We start from the raw sequence: 18,731 nt of genomic DNA on the forward strand, positions 1-18,731 counted from the left end.
TCATGCCCATGTTTTTCAAAGAAGAGACCCTCTTCCAGTAGGTGTCTTGGTCTTCTGGTTTTTACAATCTTTCTACCATCCCCCTTCCACAATGTCTTATGAGCCTTAAGTGCAGGGGTTGTGATGTAAATACAGTAGTTAATAATTGGGAGAAGACACTCCACGGTCAGTTGATCTATGCATTGTGACCGGTTCTGACTTTCTGCAATGAACTCTGGAGGAGGATGCTCTGACGTCATACTCCTAATGCCAAGCAGGTGTCTACAGTGTAGCCTGGATCCTGAGCCATGAGGACCACCGGCACATGGCTGCAGGTTCATTCACTCTTCAAAAGCCCTGCCTCTCTCCCTATACAGCCTCGCCCACACCCTTCTGCACGTGGGTCAGGTGGCGTGGCTTGCCCTTTCTGCACAGGCTGCAGGGGTCTTGATGTGGCCAACACCTTAGTCCACCTGTTCTGGGTAAGCTCAGTTTCAAGGGGCAGGAGTTAGCCAGGAGTTCCATCCGTCTGATGAGGAGCCTCCACCGTCCATCCCACCTGACTTTGTCCTGCCCTCCTCACTTCTCCATTGCCTTACCTCCCTTTGCGTGGCCTCGTGCTGGCCAAATATCTTAAATACCTCACTCCATCTTCAGTGCTCATACTCAGCGCTGGGTTCTCTCCTTGGTTTTCCAGTTCCACCGAGGCTGGCACTCGTCACTGTAAGGTGAGCGCCTGAGTGTGCAGGAGAGGGTTAAAGGTCTCCTGTGGACAGATACGGCCTTGTTTCCCACCTACCTGGGGCTGATCATTAACTTATTACTTATATATAAAGACCTGTCAGTGCTGGCAATGGGGACAGCGCTGCCTTACAGCCATGGCCACCACAGCAAGTGCCATTACCAGCACTGAGGGTTCAGAGTTGTCTTCGTTGTCACAGAACATCAATAATGCTGCTGACATCTCTGTCATTGTCATCTATTTTATGGTGGTGATGGCTGTTGGAGTGTGGGTATGTGGGCGCTCAGTGGGATTTCTGGGTGGACACTAAGAGTGCAGAGGAGAACATGTCACGTTGATGTGTGATTTCCAAGTATCATTGTCATTCTGCCTGCATAACCGGCTTGTGTGTGTAGGAATAGTGCTTGCAAGACCATCATTTGAGCACAGCTAGGGCTGGGTGCTTGCTCTGCCTGGCATGCCCACAACCTGTCATCAAAAAAGGAATTGCTGCTTCTGTTAGCTCATTTTAGTTACTTCCCTTTGTTGTTTATTCACTTTCTCACTGAGTGAGAAATTTAGACCATTTGTATTCTGTAATTCTCTCTTTTTAGTATCAAGTTTGAGGCTAAAAATTTTCTTCCAAAGACAGCTTTCAAGCCACATACTATGATTTCATGAGCTAAAATAAATACCAGGTTTTCAAGTATAATTTCTTGAAGTCCTCAGCTGCGCCATTATAAAACCATGATTTGTATGTTCCTCAAAACCTGATGCTGTGTCATTCTATGTAAAAAGGCATGTCTCTGGGGGGAGTGCAGAAATATCTGTCAGCCTGCTGAGTGGAACAGCTGGGGTGTGTAGGGGTGGGGGAGTCTCCTTGCTCTTGGATGCACCTGTGGTTTCTAACCTTCCAATGGTTTCCTTTCTGCTCAGGCAATGGTGAAGACGAACCGGAGCACTGTTGGAGGCTTCTTCCTGGCGGGTCGAGCTATGACTTGGTGGCCAGTAAGTGGATCCAAGGTTTCTGGAGATGTGCAGTGACTGACAAGTCATGGTGGTGGCACTTGCTTCTCTCTCTCTCTCTCTCTCTCTCTCTCTCTCTCTCTCTCTCTCTCTCTCTCTCACACACACACACACACACACACACACACACACACCCACACACACACACACACACACACACACACACACACACGAGTGGGACTTGGGGTTCCAGAAAGACTCTACCATATAATCTATTGAGAAAGCTTTAGTCTGGCCCGGGACACCTACCGCTTCAGTTCTATTACACTAGTTCTCATGAAAAACCTCCTTAGCATTTATTAGCTCCCTGAATTTCTCCTCTGCTCCCAACCGTGAGCGAATCCTGCTCCTCTCTGGGAGATGACCTTCTGGGACCACCCACATTGGCGTCATCTCCCTCCCTGATCACCCAAGTCCTGCCTTGGGCATCCTGTTCTTCTGTTCTGCACGCTTACTGACTGCAGCTGTGTTCACTGTGATAACGTTTACAATGATTCTCTTGGACCATTGTCCACCAGTATTTTCTTTCTGAGTTTTGGTGTACAGCTTCCTCAGCCAGTTTTTTTTTTTTTTTAATTGCAGTAGAGGCAGCATGTTCCTAGACCACATCAGGGTTAGGTTCGGTATAGAGTAAGTGCTTAGAATACGCTCCTTTCAACAGATATTCTGCCTTATTTAGATAACATAAAACTATCTGGTGAGGAAGGTAGGAACAGATTTCCTTGGGTTACACAGGCAACTAGGTGCTGCCTTCCTGCTACTCTTCTTGTGAAACATGTGATTCTCAACTAATCCTAGTCACAATCCAGCTCCACCCCTTCCTGACCCCAAACACTGCATACAAAGAGTGAATGTGAAGGATGCAGAACAGAGGCAAAGATGGTGCCACAGGACCCCATGTTCCAGTTTGGTTCCCAGGGCCAGTGCTGGTCTCTGACCAATGAGGGGGCGCTCTCTTTAAAGTCTCCAAACTTTAAAGACACAGAGCAGTGTGTGGAAAGGAGAACTAATGAGAGTGGGGCTATTCCCATGAGGAGAGAAATCCCCTCTGAGGAAACTTTGGAGTCTGTCACCAACTCAAGAGTCAAGTGCTGGCAGGAGATCTGCAAGTTTGGGCTCCACTCACAACACATACAGGGAAACAGCCATGTTCCCCTAAGATGGGCTCAGCAGGTCTTTCTGTTAAAGGCCTAATTGTTAAGTATCTGGTGCTTTAGAGGTTGGAGTCTCTTATGCACACACACAATGTGCCTCCAACACATGCACCTGTAGTCGGTATGCTGTGGCATATGAAACTGATGGCTGTGGTTCCTGTACAAGAGGATGGGACGCTGAATTTTAAATTCCACATAGTCCCAAATTTATACATCTTACTCTTCACATTAAAAATAAATTTTTTTATTAAACTATTCACAGTATAGGAAGTGTTCTTGGCTCACAGACCACAGAAGAGCTGGTAACCGGCTAGCGTTTGTCCATGCACGATTACTTGTTGCTTTTGCTCCCAGAAGCAGCGACTGAAACATCTCGACACCTTCCTGTTTCCTAGCGCTCTTGTTTCAGGCTTCTGAACCGAGCTTTGGTCTGATCCCTTGCCTTGCAGATGGGCGCCTCTCTGTTTGCCAGCAACATTGGCAGTGGCCACTTCGTGGGCCTGGCTGGCACAGGTGCAGCCGCAGGAATCGCCGTTACAGCATTTGAATCCCACGTAAGTGTCAGCAAATTCTTTTTTATTTTAAGTCAAATCCATGCCTCTGTATTTTCAACAAAACTTATCTCGGGGTTCCCTGGGTCTGTGTCAAATGTGCTCCTTTTGTTCTCCTTCTTATTTTCCCCTCAGGAGTCCACTCTTTGTAGCCTCGTTCTTTCCCTAGGCAGTTCTTCCTTCCAGAATGTCACTTTTGTGCAGTCCAAGCACAAAGAGGAGTGAGTGGCACATGACATGTTGGAAGGGGAACAGAGGAATGGAATTGACTGGACTAGAGCATGCACGTAGGCAATCCTCAGGAACCACTTTTGAAAGAGAGATCACACAGGAGGCCCACCCATCACAGACAAGAGTAGGGGCTGTTGGCATGTACCGTGAGGTTTTACAGATGCTTGGGCCAGGATGAGTAGGAACTCCAGTGAGCTCTGACTAGGCAATGGCAGTGTGGTATGGAATGACTGTTTTCAAAGATGGCGCGTCAAGCCTATGGGACCTCATGACTGACCTCCTAACTGTTCCATTGCCATTTTACAGAAAGCTCTATCCCTTAACCACACCCAGATTCTTAAGAATGAGGAACACGTCTTCTCTCCACGCACACCACTCTAGCACACAGCTGGGCGTGTGGTGAGGGTGTCATATGCAGTTCATGAGTGTTGTTTGAAAGAAGGAAAATCCCAAAGGTTCAATTTTACCAATAGGGACTCAAGAGCCAGATGCTGGGGTGAAAGACTGCTAGCTCAGAGAGGCAGAGAAAGCACCCGGTTGACCCGGTTCTGGGACTCAGCCCACGTCCCAGAAGGAAAAAAATTTCTCCACATAGTCTTGAAAACCCTTCAACTCAATGTCCCTCCTTTCTGTTTACAACTGGTCAGCTGGTCCCTCTATCTGACTCTTGACCTGTGGCTAATTTTATTTAATCCTATGTACAGAAATCTCTTGGATTGAAAGTGTGTGTTAGGGCTGAGCCACACTACAAGTTCATGTGGAGGTCAGAGCACTCTTTTCAGGATTCTGTCAGGTGGGCCCAGGAAGTGACCTTGGGTCACTTACAACTGCCTCTGCCTTTTCAATGCTAAAGGTTGTTTTGTTTTGTTTTTTCTATTTTTACCTCACAAATATCAGAACATACCCAGACTTTGGTCAGTTAAGCCTTGTGGAGTGGGATTTTTTTTGATAGTGCCATAAACCGTACAATGAAGACTGCTTCCATAGGCATGAAGAAAATGAACTATAACCCAATGAATACACTATTAGGTTGCAGACATCTAAGTTTTATTTATTTATTTGCTTGTTTGTTTATTTATTTTAGCTTTTGATGTTGAATTTCTTTATCCGGATGAAGCTCAGATCCTTCCTGCCCTTGACATGACAATGATAACTCTGCTGGTCATACCTGCCTCACTAGCTGTGGGAGAGTGTCAGTGCCGTGTGCAGATGCCATCAAATCTGCACTTTAATTCTGTGCTATATCGATAGCTCTACTAGATTTGGCAAGTCTTAAAGAGAACTGGGGGTGCTCTTCCCTTTCCAAAGGGCACTTTTCTCATTGCTTTGACACACATCTATGATTCTCCAATTTAAGTTCAATGCTTTGACAGAGGTTCTAGAATATTTTATTTTAGTCCAGCTCAACTCAAAACTCCTTATCTTGTGCTTGCCAAATATCAGATATTATATTGTGTAAATACTGTGTTAGACAGGAGCTAAGAGAAGTGGTTGTTTGTTGTTTGTTTGTCTTGAGATTCAGAGGTCAGAGGTCATAACAGAAGGCCACAGGCCAAACTCTCTTTAACTTAATGTTGCTCTTGGTTTGTTACAGTCGTTTCTCTTGCTGCTGATTCTGGGGTGGTTTTTTGTCCCCATCTACATCAAGGCAGGGGTGAGTACGTGACGCAGCTGTCACACAGTTACCAGCCTACTTGGTCTCCATGTTAAATATTCAAACCTGGCTGTACTAATGCTAATAACATACAGAAGGAAAAATATCAAATCGCTTGCCCACAGGGTCTCCCAATATAGAATGTGTTTGTCACTGGGTAAATTTAGTGGTGGCCCTGCCTAATGATCACTATGATAAATGTAAGCCTGAGCAGGGAGCAAAGCTGGAGTCACAGGCATGTTTCAAGAGAAATGGTGACCTGGCTTAAGTCTTAGGGGATATGGCTGGCTTCTTCAGGTAGAAAGACTCACTGATGGAATCCATATATGGAAGCTGAAAATCTTCCTTGTTGGAGTATTTGGAGGTCAGTTAAAATTAAAGCTAAAATGGCGAGTTCTGTGGGAGAAGAGTAGGGAGAAGTGCACGTGTCCGTAGGCACAGTGGGGTTCAGTTATGAAGGTCTCATGTGCATCCTTACCTGGGAAGAGGAATGAGGGCGATGGAAGAGGGGATGGGACAGAGAAAGCAGGAGAGGGAGACGGTCAGAGGATGCTATGTACACGGGCAGAACTGTCACAGCGATGGAAGAGGGGATGGGACAGAGAAAGCGGGAGAGGGAGACGGTCAGAGGATGCTATGTACATGGGCAAAACTGTCACAGTGAATACACCGCTTCATATAAGGAAAATGTGCTGATAAGAACGCAGTGATAGAGAGCCTGGAGAGAGATGGAGCAATTGTTAAGAGCACTGGCTGCTCCTGCAGAGAGCCCAGATTTGATTCTCCACACCCACAAGGTGACTACAACTATCTGTAACTCCAGTCCCAGTGACACCAACACTCTTTTCTAACCCCCTCAGGCACTGCACACATAGAGTACACAGACAGGAATGTAGGCAAAGACTCATACACACATAAAGTAAAAAATACAGTGAAATGAAGTTAATATATACTTAATATAATGGCTAAATTTTTAAAATGATTTTCTATTTTAAAAAGGTGTTCTAGGGTAAGAGAGATGTCTCAGTAGGTAAAGGCACTTGCTCCAAGCCTGACCACCTGAGTTCAGTCCCAAGGACCTGTGTGGCAGGACAGAAGCAACCCCTGCAAGTTGATTCTGACTTACACACACACACACACACACACACACACACACACACACACAGAGAGAGAGAGAGAGAGAGAGAGAGAGAGAGAGAGAGAGAGAGAGAGAGAGAGAGAGAGAGAGAGAGAGAGAGAGTTGATTCAGCTCCCCTCTGTCATTCTTGCTCCGTTGATGGAGGAACCATGCATTCTGGCCCCCAAATTTCAAACCTGAAATTATTCATGCTGCCTTTACTTCTAATCTGCTAACTGCCATGCCACAGGTAACTAAGACGTGGCTTCCCTTCCTCCCTGTTTCCTTCCTTGAGCCTCACAAGGGATTGTATGAACTTTTAATCATTATTTTTGGGACATGGTCTCATGTAGCCCAGGCTAGCCTCAAACTTGATGTGTAGCCGAGGAGGATGTTGAACTCCTGGTCTTTCTGCCCATGCCTCCTAAGTTCTGCAATTACAGGCATGTGCTACCATTCCTAGCCAAGGCTTCATGAGCATTAGAGAGAGAGAGAGAGAGAGAGAGAGAGAGAGACAGACAGACAGACAGACAGACAGACAGAGACAGAGAGACAGAGAGAGAGAGACAGAGACAGAGAGAGAGAGAGAGAGAGAGAGAGAGAGAGAGAGAGAGAGAGAGAGAGAGAGAGAAAGCCAGAGGACAGCCATGGGTGTCGTGCCTAAGGAACCATCCACCTTGTCTTTTTGAGGAAGGGCATCTTACCAGCCTGGAACTTGGTGATTAGGCTAGACTATCCATATAGGAAGTCTGAGGCATCTGCCATGTCTGCTTCCTCAGTACTAGATTACAAGCTCACACTACCATGCCCAGCATTTAACATCGGTGCCGTGGATCTAACTCACGTTCCCCTGTTTGCATGGCCAGCACTTCATTATCATCCCATCCCCAGATTGTGTGGACTTTTGATCAAGTCCATTGTCCAACCAGATGCCCAAGTGAAACTTCATAAAATAGGAATATCTGATCATGACCCTTGAATCCTTGAATGCCCTGCACCTCCCGTTTCCAATGTATTTAATTATTTTTCTATGTGTATGCATAGATATGTATGTATATTTGTATAGTGTGTGTGTGTGTGTGTGTATGTGTGTGTGTGTTGGTGCCTGTACTATGTACATGCAGAGATGAGCAGGTTGGTCAGGACAGAGAACTCTGGGAGAACCAATATGGCCACCCTGCTCTCTGGAAACATGGCTTAGGGGCCTTGTATGACTCTGAGGATGAGCAGTGAACAAACCACTGAAAAACCAAGTGGCCAGGTGAACTTTCTTCAGGATGGTTGTCTGAAAGCTTACACTGGATGAGGAGCCCCTCCCGTGCACAGCCACAGGTGGTGGCAACTTCATCTGTCCCTGATATCCCTGTTGAAAGAACGTGTCCTTGTTTTCAGAGCTCCTGCCCCAGGACACATGTGTGGATTGTGCTGTAGCCTGCCATCTCCTCAGGGCTCTCAGGTGGCAGCCAAATATTTTGCTGTACTGCAGTATTACTAGTAAAGTTTTCTTGTTGCGTGTCATCCGCTGAGTGATGCGGCAGGTTCTTTATCTGTACTTTTGTGCTACCCTTCTACTTTAGGAAAAGGGAAATTCAGAGACTGTCATTTGCTAACAGTCACGTGTGTGGTAAACAGCAGAGCCTGGAAGAGACTGTCATGCTGCCTCCAGTGCCTGAGTTCATCCCAGAATCGTCACTCTGCCAAGGAACTGTGTCTTTCCTGCCTCTGTACCCTCCTGATGTCGCACACGGTGTGCAACTGCAAATCTCACATCATCTCAATGCACTAGGCTCGGAGGTGAATCCCCGTTGCTGTCTCTCTCTGCAGGTGACGACCATGCCAGAATATCTCAGGAAGCGGTTTGGTGGGAAGAGACTCCAGATCTATCTCTCCGTCCTCTCCCTCTTCATCTGTGTGGCGTTGTCAATCTCGGTGAGTTCCCGGCCTCCTGGCTATGGAGAGTCCACAGTTGGCTTGTTGGGGCCAGCTGCTAGAATCAGAGACTGGTGTGCATCGACTGCTGATTGCTTCTGCCTTGCCCGCTGCACAGTCACTTTCGTTACAGTTTGGTTGTCAAACACTTGATCCAGGAGGGACGTGCTTTGTATCATTAAACCCACATGAGTTTGCCTTATCAAAGGCTGCACTTGCAAAACTGTATCATGAACGAGGATCAAAAGTGATTATTCCCTTGAAATTATCTCTGATGACAGCTGTCAGGATTTGAACTTTGGGCAGCACGTGCAGAAAGAAAGTGCCCTGTTTATCCTTACGTATCAATGTCCAATTAAACACCTGGGGTCACAGCCCGGGCACAGGTGTCAGTGCGAGGAGAGAACAGTTGCTTTCCCCGTTAGGCTGTCACTGTCATGAGAAAACCAGCTGCTGGCCTAGATGCTGCAGGCTTCCCTCAGCCCTGCGCACACTTTTACCCTTTACTGAGCTGAGATCGACATGAACAGAAGCCACCACACTCCAAGAGACAAGAGTGCCTACATTAATGCATGGCTACTTTTGAAGATATAAGCACAGCCAGGGAAGGTGTCAGTACCTGCCAGGGGGAATTGCAAATGGCCTTTCCTTTACCCAGTCCCTGAGGCTGGACCCTTAGTAGAAGCAGAAGAGCCTGCAGGGGCCTCGTGCTTCTGCCTTGTCCACTGCACAGTAACTTTCTTGGTGCCAGAGACACTGTGTTCGCATGTTCTCTGAGTGGGCGGGACTTGCTAATCTCCCAGGTCCTCTCTGACATCTACAGCTTTATGGTTCCAAAGATCGTGAGTGTGTGTCAAAACAGAGGGGCGGCAGTTAGAGGCTCCCTCGAGGAAACTGGCCTTTGGAGTGCAGGGTTCTGGGTGGTAAATGAGAAGTGGGATGCAGGTAAAGCTGGGTGGGGTACACGGAATTCGTGCGCAGGTGTTTCCATGTGTGTCTGTGATCGGCTGGTGGTGCAGCAGATGTCCTCTTATGCCTACAAGGTTATGCCTGGAGTGACGCTAATGAGGGTTACCTGAGACATGTTTGTTTATATACACTAATGTCCTGATAGCCAATTCTATCCTGGCTACTCCTTAAACAAATCATTATAAGAACTTAAGATGGAAGAGTTTTCAGAATCTGGCCTGGCAGGATTGAGAAAAGATGGACCCTGGGTTCTCAACCCCAATAACATGTGATAGAGGCTCATTAGTGGGCACGGCGTCCTGGAATCCCCAAGGACTTCAGTTCACAGTCCCTAAAATGCTGCTGTTCTTCTGTAAAACCACAAAGCTGGGAAATCAACATATCTACAAGCTGCTATTTTACTGAGATATTAAAATGGCCCTTCTAGCAAAAGAAAAGCCTGTGCCACTAAAATTCCTCTTTATTAGGAATGTTTCTTTTTCTTTGTTTTTTCCTTTTTCTTGAGACTTTTTATTACTATATTTTTAACTTCCCACCCATAAATTTATTATTTTATTGAAAATAAATTTTTTCACACAATATATTTTTATTTTGGTTTCCCCTCCCCCAGTGCCTCCTAGATGTTTCTATTTTCCCAGCCACACAAATCCACAAGCTTTATTTTCTCTCTCATTAGAATGAAACAGCCATTCAAAATAATAAGAATAAAAGGGGAAGGAGAAATAAAATAAAAACAAATCATATTAAGACAAAACAAACAGAAAAAAGGGCAAAAGAAAATACACAAGAAACATGGAGGCACACACATTTGCACACACAGAAAACCTATAAAAAACAAAATCAGGAACCATAATATATAAGGAAAAGATCTATAATGTTAAAACAATAAATAAATAATGCTCAGATGAAGCATTGTGAGACAACACAAAAAAAAAAAAAAAAAACCTCCAAAAATTCCATTGAGATTATATTTCCTTTAGTAATATTCTTTTGGCCATCTACTGCTGGCCATGGGGTTTGCCCTGAAGTATGATTTGTATAGTCAGTGGGACTCCATTGGTGAAAACTAATTTTTCCTTAGTGAGCGGTTACCAGTTGGTGGTAGCTCATTGGGTTAGTTTGTCCACTTCCCCCATCAGTGCTGGGACTCTATCTAGCCAACACCTGTGCAGGTCTTGTGCATGTAACTACACTTTCTGTGAGTCCATATGTGTGTCAATCCTGTTGTGTCTAGACGGCTTTGTTTCTTTGGGATCCTTTGCTCCGTCTGGCTCTTACAATCTTTCCTCCACCTCTTCCTCTTCTTAAGAATTCCCTGAAGCCAGCCTGAAGGGAGGGATTTGATGGAGACATCCCATTTAGGATGGAGTGTTCCAAGGTCTCATGTTCTCTCAACATTGCCCAGTTGTGGGTCGATTATCTGATGATGGCTGAGTGAGACACTGACTTATGTGTATAGCAGAATGTTGTTGGGAGTCATTTTATTGGTACGTTCCTTTAGGAGAATATTAGTATTTGGTTTTCCCCTAGGACCTGAATATCTCAGATTCTTGGCCACTCAAGTAATGTCATTTATGGATTCCATCTCATGGAGTGGCCCTTAATCCAGACCTGGTAGTGGTTGGTTACTCACACAACTTTGGTGCCACTACTACACCAGCGTATCTTGCAAAGCAGGTCACAGGGTTTGCAGCTGGGTGGGTGTTTACATTTCTTCTCTGGTAGTGTGCAGAGTACCTTCCAGTGCTATCAACACTATCAAAGGGGGGTGAAGGCTCTAGGTAGGCACCAGATCAGCGTCTCTGTGTTCAGTGGGTTGTACAGATGTTGTCTTCAGCAATAAGGCCTCACCATCAGTTTGTGGAGACCAAGCAGTACTTCTGGCAATAGTTGTTTAGGGTTTCCATGTGGCCTGTTTGCCTAACAACTCAATTAGCTGTAACCTGTTCCTGGAACTAGAGGTTTCATTTGATGGAAAGAGATGTTTAATTGGGGCTTTGTCTTTTTTGTTCTTTGGTTAGCCCAGTTTAGATATCTTTCATACATGTGAATATTTTAAGAAGTTTCTGCTGTAGTAGATTTCCACATGACCTCTCAAGCAGCTCTTATTTTTATTTGTCTTTCCCCACTTTCCCTCCCTTAGTCCCATCTCCCCACCCCTTCCCAATTTGATCCTCCCACTCCAGTCTCTCCTAATCATCCATCGAAATCTGTTCTATTTCCCCTCCCTAGGGATATTCACTTCCTTCCTAGTCCCTTACTCTGTACCTAACCTCTGTGATTATACAGATTGTGGCCTGCTGATTGAAGACTTAACAGCTGTCATCCACATAGGACTTTATACACACCATTTTTCTATTTTGGGGTCTGGGTTACCTCATTCAGGATGATTTTTTTTTTTCGTAGCACCATCCGTTATCTGCAAATCCCTGATTTCATTTTTTTAATGGCTGAGTAATATATTCTATTTTGTGAATGTACCACATTTCATCTGTTTATGGTCATCTAGTTTGTTTCCAATTTCTGGCTACTATGAATAGAGCAGCCACAAACATGGCTGAGCAAGTGTCTCTGTGGTAGGCTGCAGAGTCCTTTGAGTATATGCCTAATAGTGGTATAGCTAGGCCTTAAAGTAGATCTACTCCCAGCTTCCTGCAGAGCCACCACACGGATTGCCATAGTGGCGGGACACATTTACAGTCCCACTAGCAATAAATGAGCTGTCATTTGTTGTATTGATCTTGGCCGTTCTGACTGGACTTAGATAAAAGCTCAAAGTAGTTTTGACTTGCAGTTCCCTGATGATGGAGGATGTTCTGCCTTCTTTTCAGCGTTTCTCAGCCATTTGTCTTTTCTTAGCTCTCTGTTTATAGATGTACCTTATGTTTAATTAAGTTACTTGTTTCCTCGATGTTGAGAGTTTTGAGTTCTTTGAATATTTTGGGTATTAGCCTAGATCTGTAGTTGCTAAAAGATAACTTTCGCCAGCATTTGCTTGGATCTCCTGCTGGGTGGAGTCTGTCAGAGGACCTCTATGGTGGGCTCCCTTCCTGTTCTCTCTCTTCAACTGCTTCCAGAGTCCATTCTATTTGTCGTTCTGAATGAGAATTAAGCATTCTCCCTAAGGCCCTCCTTGTTATTTAATTTTTTTAAAGTCTGTGTATTGTAGTGTGGTTATCCTGTATTACTGGGCTAATATCTGTGTATATGTTAGTATATACCATACATGTCTTTCTGGGTCTGGGTTACCTCACTCACAATGATTGTTTCCAGTTCCATCCATTTGCACACACCTGGAATCCCAGCACTAAGGGAGGCAGAGGCAAGAGAATCTCTGTGAATATGAGGCCAGCCTGGTCTATAAAGCAAGTCTAGGACAGCTAAGGCTACACAGAGAAATCCTGCCTCGAAACAACAATTTTAGTTTTAGTTTCATACACACATATATTTAAATCTCAGAAGCTTAATTTAGTGGGTTACCCTTTATTTTACTAAATGTGGGGTTTACTTCTAGAGGTTTCTCTTCTGCACGGGGCCCTTTTCTGAAAGACAATTTTGTCAGTAAGGTCTGAGAAGTCATTTGGCTTCTAGTCATCTCCTTTCAGAACCCACCACGAGGGGCGGGGCTGAGGCTCAGGGAGCAGAGGTGCTTGTTGCCAGGACTGACAGCAAGAGTTTGAATCCTGAGACCCACACGATGGAAGGAGAGAATCAACTCTCACAATCATCACCCACATGTGCATGGACACACACACATACACAACTGTAATAGTAAAGATGCCCAGTGACTGCACATACCGTGTTTCCAGCTTCCACTTGGGAGGCCAAGGAGACAGGATGATATTTGTCCAGGAGTTTAAGGCTAGCCTGGGCAAGATGGAGAGACACTGTCCAAAGGGAAGACAGGAAGAGAAACCCAGAAATATTTACTTTCATCCAGCAGTCATTAGGTCAAATCCTCCACCAGTCTCAGCTGTAAACCTAAGACTGGCCACAGTCTTTGTAAGCGAGTGCTGCTGGGTACTGATGCTGCATAATTCCAGGGCCCTCGGGTAAGTTTTGTTTCTCCTTGCATCCTCTCTAATCTTCATGCCTCTCAGATCTTGCAGCTGGGGTTGGTTTCCCCCACATCTTCTGTTACTGACCCCATGGACTTACCTGGACACTGTACTTTAGTATTTCCTTGCTGTTTAGTGTAAAGATTCCTAGAGGTTCACAAACTATCATGCTAACCCCATCATCTTCCCAGAAAGATTTCCCTATATTTTCAGTTATTCCAGATTTATATCACTAATTAGAATCCCGTGATAGCTTTACAACGAAGTGCCTAAAAGTGTGACCTTTGGACATAGGAACCAATGAGCCCCAACATTACCACTTGCTGCCCGTGTGATGTCAACCCCATCCCTTAAGCCTCACTGTTTTTCTGACATTTGACACATTCTTCAAAGGCTTAAACATGCATTTAACTCTATGGCAGCTAAAGTATTTCCAGAATGAAGAATAAAAATATTAGCTCATTTATCCCTTGAAATAGACCAATCCCATATAAAATTATAAGGGTGTGTGTGTGTGTGTGTGTGTGTGTGTGTGTGTGTGTGTGTGTGTGTAAAGTTTTCATTGGTAAACAAGAATACTAACACTAATTTGAGGCCTGGGCATGGTGGTATATAGTCTTAATCCCATCCCTTGGGAGGTAGAGGCAGGTGGATCTCTGAGCTGGAGACAAGCCAGGGCTACATAGTGAGATTCCCCACAACCCCGCATCCCCCCAAAAAAGAATTCTATGGTAAGAATGTATGTTGAGAGCTGGGGCAATGGCTCTATGGGTACCAAGGCTTCCTGTGTCAGCATGAGGACAGGAGTCTCAATACCTAGCACCCAAGGAACAATCCAGACATGGTCCAGACACAGTGAGCGCCTATGACTTCAGAGCTGGGGGACAAAGCAGAGGAAAGCAGGAAAATCGGTGAGCTGCTGCATCACCCATCTACTGTGGTTCTCTGGAAGATCCTGTCTCAAGGAGGGTAGATGGAGAATGACAGAGCAGAATATCTGATCTCCTCCTCTGCCCTCTATGCACATGTAGGTGTACACACTGGCATGCGCACACACACACAGACACACACACACATCACTCATACACACTACACACACTTATAAAAAGAATATATTTTGTGCCAACATAGCCAGACATTCCCATAAGCGACTAATGAGCATTCTTAAATCTCATGGTACAGAAATTCTTAGGCTATGGACCTTACATAACAAGTGCCTCAACGGTGCAACAAACTAAGCACTAAAGATAAACAGTGAGTGAAACTGCTGTGCGAACATCTTCCTGTGGGAACGTTGATGTTAGCGTCTTTAGGGATGAATAGGTGTGACAGCATGGACTCATGCTTTCTATTTGATTGTTAACTGTGTTGCTCCCCGACACTCATGTACTCCAAGTTTGTTGTGTAACCTTGCCTCCCTGATAGCAGGGTAATGAGAACAGCCATGATAACTACAGGTTTTAACTACAGTATCATTAGCTACTTTTTTTTCTTTACTTCAACAAATAGGAGATCACCAGGAAGAGAGTGGGGAAAGAACCCAGACCCTGAGGTGCACGCCTCTCCTCATCATCTCTGTCCCCTTTCTAGGCAAACATCTTCTCCGGCGCCATATTCATCAAGCTGGCTTTCGGGCTGGACCTTTACCTGGCCATCTTCATCCTCCTGGCTATCACAGCTGTTTTCACAATCACTGGTGAGTCCGCTGTGTCCTCGCCCTTCACTGAGCTGTGCCACCCTCTGCTGATCCCACACACGTGTGTGCATACGTGTTCGTGCCTGTGCCATACTGCAGAAAGCATAGCCACCAAACAAGACGGTCAATGGAGGAAACGGTGACATGTTCCCACACTAGAGCGAAAATGGTCTTGCCAGATAACTTTGCACGGGGACCTGCTCAATGGGGGAAGCTGGGGGATTATTAAGGAAAACTTTGTGATAGTAAACTTTTGCCCTTTCTCCTACTTATCATTTATAAATAAGCCTAAGAGGGAAACTACCCTGTAAGAGACACTTTGAATTAGACAGATACAACATAAGGCCATATATGGTGTCATGTCCTCTAATCCCAGAGCTAAGTAAGGAAGCTGAGACAGGAGGATTGAGAGTTCAAGGCGAACCTGGGCTACAGAACAAACCCTGGATATAAAGAGACAAAGGGTAGGAGGAGAAGGAAAGGGGAGATGAAGAGACGGGAGGAGAGAGAGGGGAGGGACGGGGAGGGGGAAAGGGAAGAGAAAACAGAATAAAAAAGAACAAAGCAGGGCTGGAGAGGTGGCTCAGAGGTTAAGAGCACTGGCTGCTCTTCCAGAGGTCCTGAGTTCAACTCCCAGCAACCACATGGTGGCTCACAACCATCCATAATGAGATCTGCTACCCTCTTCTGGCCTGCAGGTGCACATGTAGGCAGAGAACTGTACACATAATAAATAAAATCTCTAAAAAAAAAAAAAAAGAACAAAGCAAGAGAAACAGTAGAACTAAAGACAGAAGTATAGAAAAGATAATGGTGTGGAAACAGTTATTTAGGCAGGTATTGTGGCTCACACCTATACTCCCAGAAAACGGAAGCTGAGGCAGAATGATTTCCAGGAGTTCAAGACAGGCAAGGCCAACATAGAGACTCCAGGCTGGCCTTGGCTAAAGAGTAAGCCCCTATCTCAAACAAAACAAAACGAAACTGAAAGTCAAGCTTGTGACTTAGCCAGGTGATTTTTTTTATTCTCTTGCTTTGTTTTTGGTTACAAAATCTAAGTTACTCTGTCTGTCCTTGAATTGATTCTGGGAATAAGATGACCTTAAGGGAATTGAACTCAGGACCTCTGTAAGAGCAGCCAGAGGTCCTGAGTTCAATTCCCAGAAACCACATGATGGCTCACAACCATCTAAAATGTGATCTGACACCTTCTTCTGGCATGCAGGTTCACATGCAGATAGAGCACTCATATACAAAAAAGTAAATAAATCTGAATTTAAAAAAAAAAGAAAGAAAAGAAAAGATGGCCTAAGCCTTGCAATACTTTTACCTCAACATCCCAGGTAGCTGGGATAACAGGCTCACTCCTGGCAGCCAGGAGCTTGGCCATTCCTCCTTGTGTTTAAAAAAATATATATATATGTTTCTTTATGCATTTGGGCTGGAGGAGAAGCCAGCTATGAGGGCAAATGCGTAACTACATGGGAATGAAACCCTGGCTCCTCTCCGTTCCTCCACAGGGGGCTTGGCATCCGTGATTTACACAGACACTCTCCAGGCCGTCGTCATGATTGTTGGATCTTTCATTCTCATGGTATTTGGTAAGCCAGGACCCTGTGTACAGATGCCCGGACTCTTGTGTCTGTCTGTCTGCTCATCAGTGCTTCCTTCAAAGTCTCCTGGGTCACGTCTTCCTGTCACTTATGTCATTCCATCACAGAAATATTTGCCTAGCTTCTTTCTTGGTTTATTGCATAAGAAAAAAAAGAGGAACTAAGAGAGAGTTTTATTTCCTTTAAACACATTGCTTGGGACAATTATCTGATTTAACCTGTGTTCCTCTGTGTTCACAATGGATGAAAGCCCTTGGTTGATAACTTGAGAGGAGTATCGGCAGATCAGATTGAAAGCATAAAAACTGTTGATTTCTGTTGTAGTTCTATCAATAGGGTAACAACTATTAAAGAGGCCATTGTAGCTGAGTGCAGAAAAATCCTGAGCTAGACCACTCTGTAAGTAGAAAAGCAGGTTAGTGGAGAACAGGCTGCCAGGCCATCACACAGGAACTGAGAGCAGCAATTCAGCAGGAAAGCAAGTGGGTTGTATTTGGCCCTCAGCAGGACGGGGTCCTTGAGCGGCTGCAGGCTGTTCTGGGTGATAGGGAACCATACGCACTGTACCCCCATCTGTGGACTGTTAGTAGCTCCACACGGAAGTAGTGGCTTTCCTGACAAACAGAACCCTGAAGAATAAGGTTTTCTGGGGAATGCTGCTTCTGTTTATTTGGTACGAATTCTCACATTCATCTAGTAAGAACCAGACTGGGTTGGACCCAGGCCCTCATTTAGGACATGGTCAGCACTGCCATTTTGGGGCCCACATTATGACCTAAAAGCTATGCATGTGAGAGAAAGAGCAATGAGGGGTACAGGGCAAGGATTATAGCGGAAAAAAGAGAAGAGGGAAAATGATGTTTAAAAAAAAATTTTTTTTTTGGTTTTTTGAGACAGGGTTTCTCTGTGTAGCCTTCACTGTCCTAGACTTGCTTTGTAGACCAGGCTGGCCTCAAATGCACAGCAATCTGCCTGCCTCTGCCTCCTGTGTGCTGGAATTAAAGACATGGGCCACCACTCCTGGCTTATTTCAAATTTTTAAAAAATTACTAAAATAAAAAGTATTTTGATTTATCTGGAACTTTCACTAAATAGAGGAGTAAACATTAAAAAAAGTTTCAGGTAACTATCAACTAGTTGTATTTATTTTATATAGCAGTCTATTAAAAGGGAGTGTCTCTGACTCTTTTGCCTGCTCTTGGGAGCCTTTTCCTCCTCCTGAGTGGATATGAGGGTTTGTACCTAGTCTTATTGCATCTTGTTACACTGTGTTCAGTTGTAAGGTCTGCTCTTTCCTAAAGGGAACAGGAGGAGCAGTGGAGCTGGAGGAGAGGGGAGGTGGGGGGGGGGGACTTGGAGGAGTGGCAGGATGGGGCTGAGCTGGGATGTACACTCTAAGTGAAAACCCACTTCATTCAGTACATTGTTAGAATGCACAAACATGGCTTGGCTATTTCTTTCTGATTCTCACTGTATCTTTCACCAGCTCATTCTCCTATCTTGTTGGCAGGCAGCAGTAATGAACCATCAATGTGCAGGTCTTAATTTTCTTCTACACTGAGGTGGCTTAGCCAAGGTCAGGTTACCCTGACTCCACCTCCTCCCCACTGGAGCCTCATGGGCCTTGTAAATCAGTGCTATCTCCTGGCTTCAAGGGGGCAGGCATTCCTTCTTTCCTGCTGGGAGAGAATGTTGATACAGATAAAGGCATCTCCCTAAAACAGGATCTTGTGTGATGTTTTACAGATTAAAGGGGGTCTTTTCCTTCCCTGCCATGGAAAGGTACATTGTAAAAATGAACAAACAAAAACAAAAAGCCTCAGCATGCACCTGGTGCTGGTGTGATTGTAGCCTTTTGACTTTAAAGTCCTACCCTGCCCTGTTTTAGCTGCCAAGAGCTTTTCTGAGGTTCTGTTCCATTCTTTGTCAGTGAGCTAAGTAAAGGACCTACTATGTTCTTAGTTGGTTTAATCAGCATGGTGATCTGTACCCTTCTTGCACAGATTATTTTAAAATGATACTTTGCCTAGATA

At 45.0% G+C, this 18,731-nt stretch overlaps 1 protein-coding gene across 2 annotated transcripts in view; it reads left to right on the forward strand.

Moving 5' to 3' along the window:
• The first annotated feature begins 829 nt into the window (after positions 1-829).
• LOC127195721 (solute carrier family 5 member 4A) overlaps positions 830-18,731 on the forward strand; it is a 38,623-nt gene continuing 20,721 nt past the window's right edge. The window contains exons 1-7 of one of the 2 annotated variants that reach the window (XM_051153252.1): positions 830-992; positions 1,637-1,708; positions 3,330-3,434; positions 5,257-5,316; positions 8,258-8,362; positions 14,980-15,085; positions 16,606-16,686. In XM_051153252.1, the coding sequence (XP_051009209.1) occupies positions 858-992; positions 1,637-1,708; positions 3,330-3,434; positions 5,257-5,316; positions 8,258-8,362; positions 14,980-15,085; positions 16,606-16,686 (664 nt within the window). In that variant the 5' untranslated portion in view covers positions 830-857. The remainder of the gene's footprint in view (positions 993-1,636; positions 1,709-3,329; positions 3,435-5,256; positions 5,317-8,257; positions 8,363-14,979; positions 15,086-16,605; positions 16,687-18,731) is intronic. The other variant, XM_051153253.1, reaches the window with a different exon arrangement.

Source organism: Acomys russatus, chromosome 11 (assembly GCF_903995435.1).
Source record: "Acomys russatus chromosome 11, mAcoRus1.1, whole genome shotgun sequence".
Lineage (NCBI taxonomy): Eukaryota > Metazoa > Chordata > Mammalia > Rodentia > Muridae > Acomys > Acomys russatus.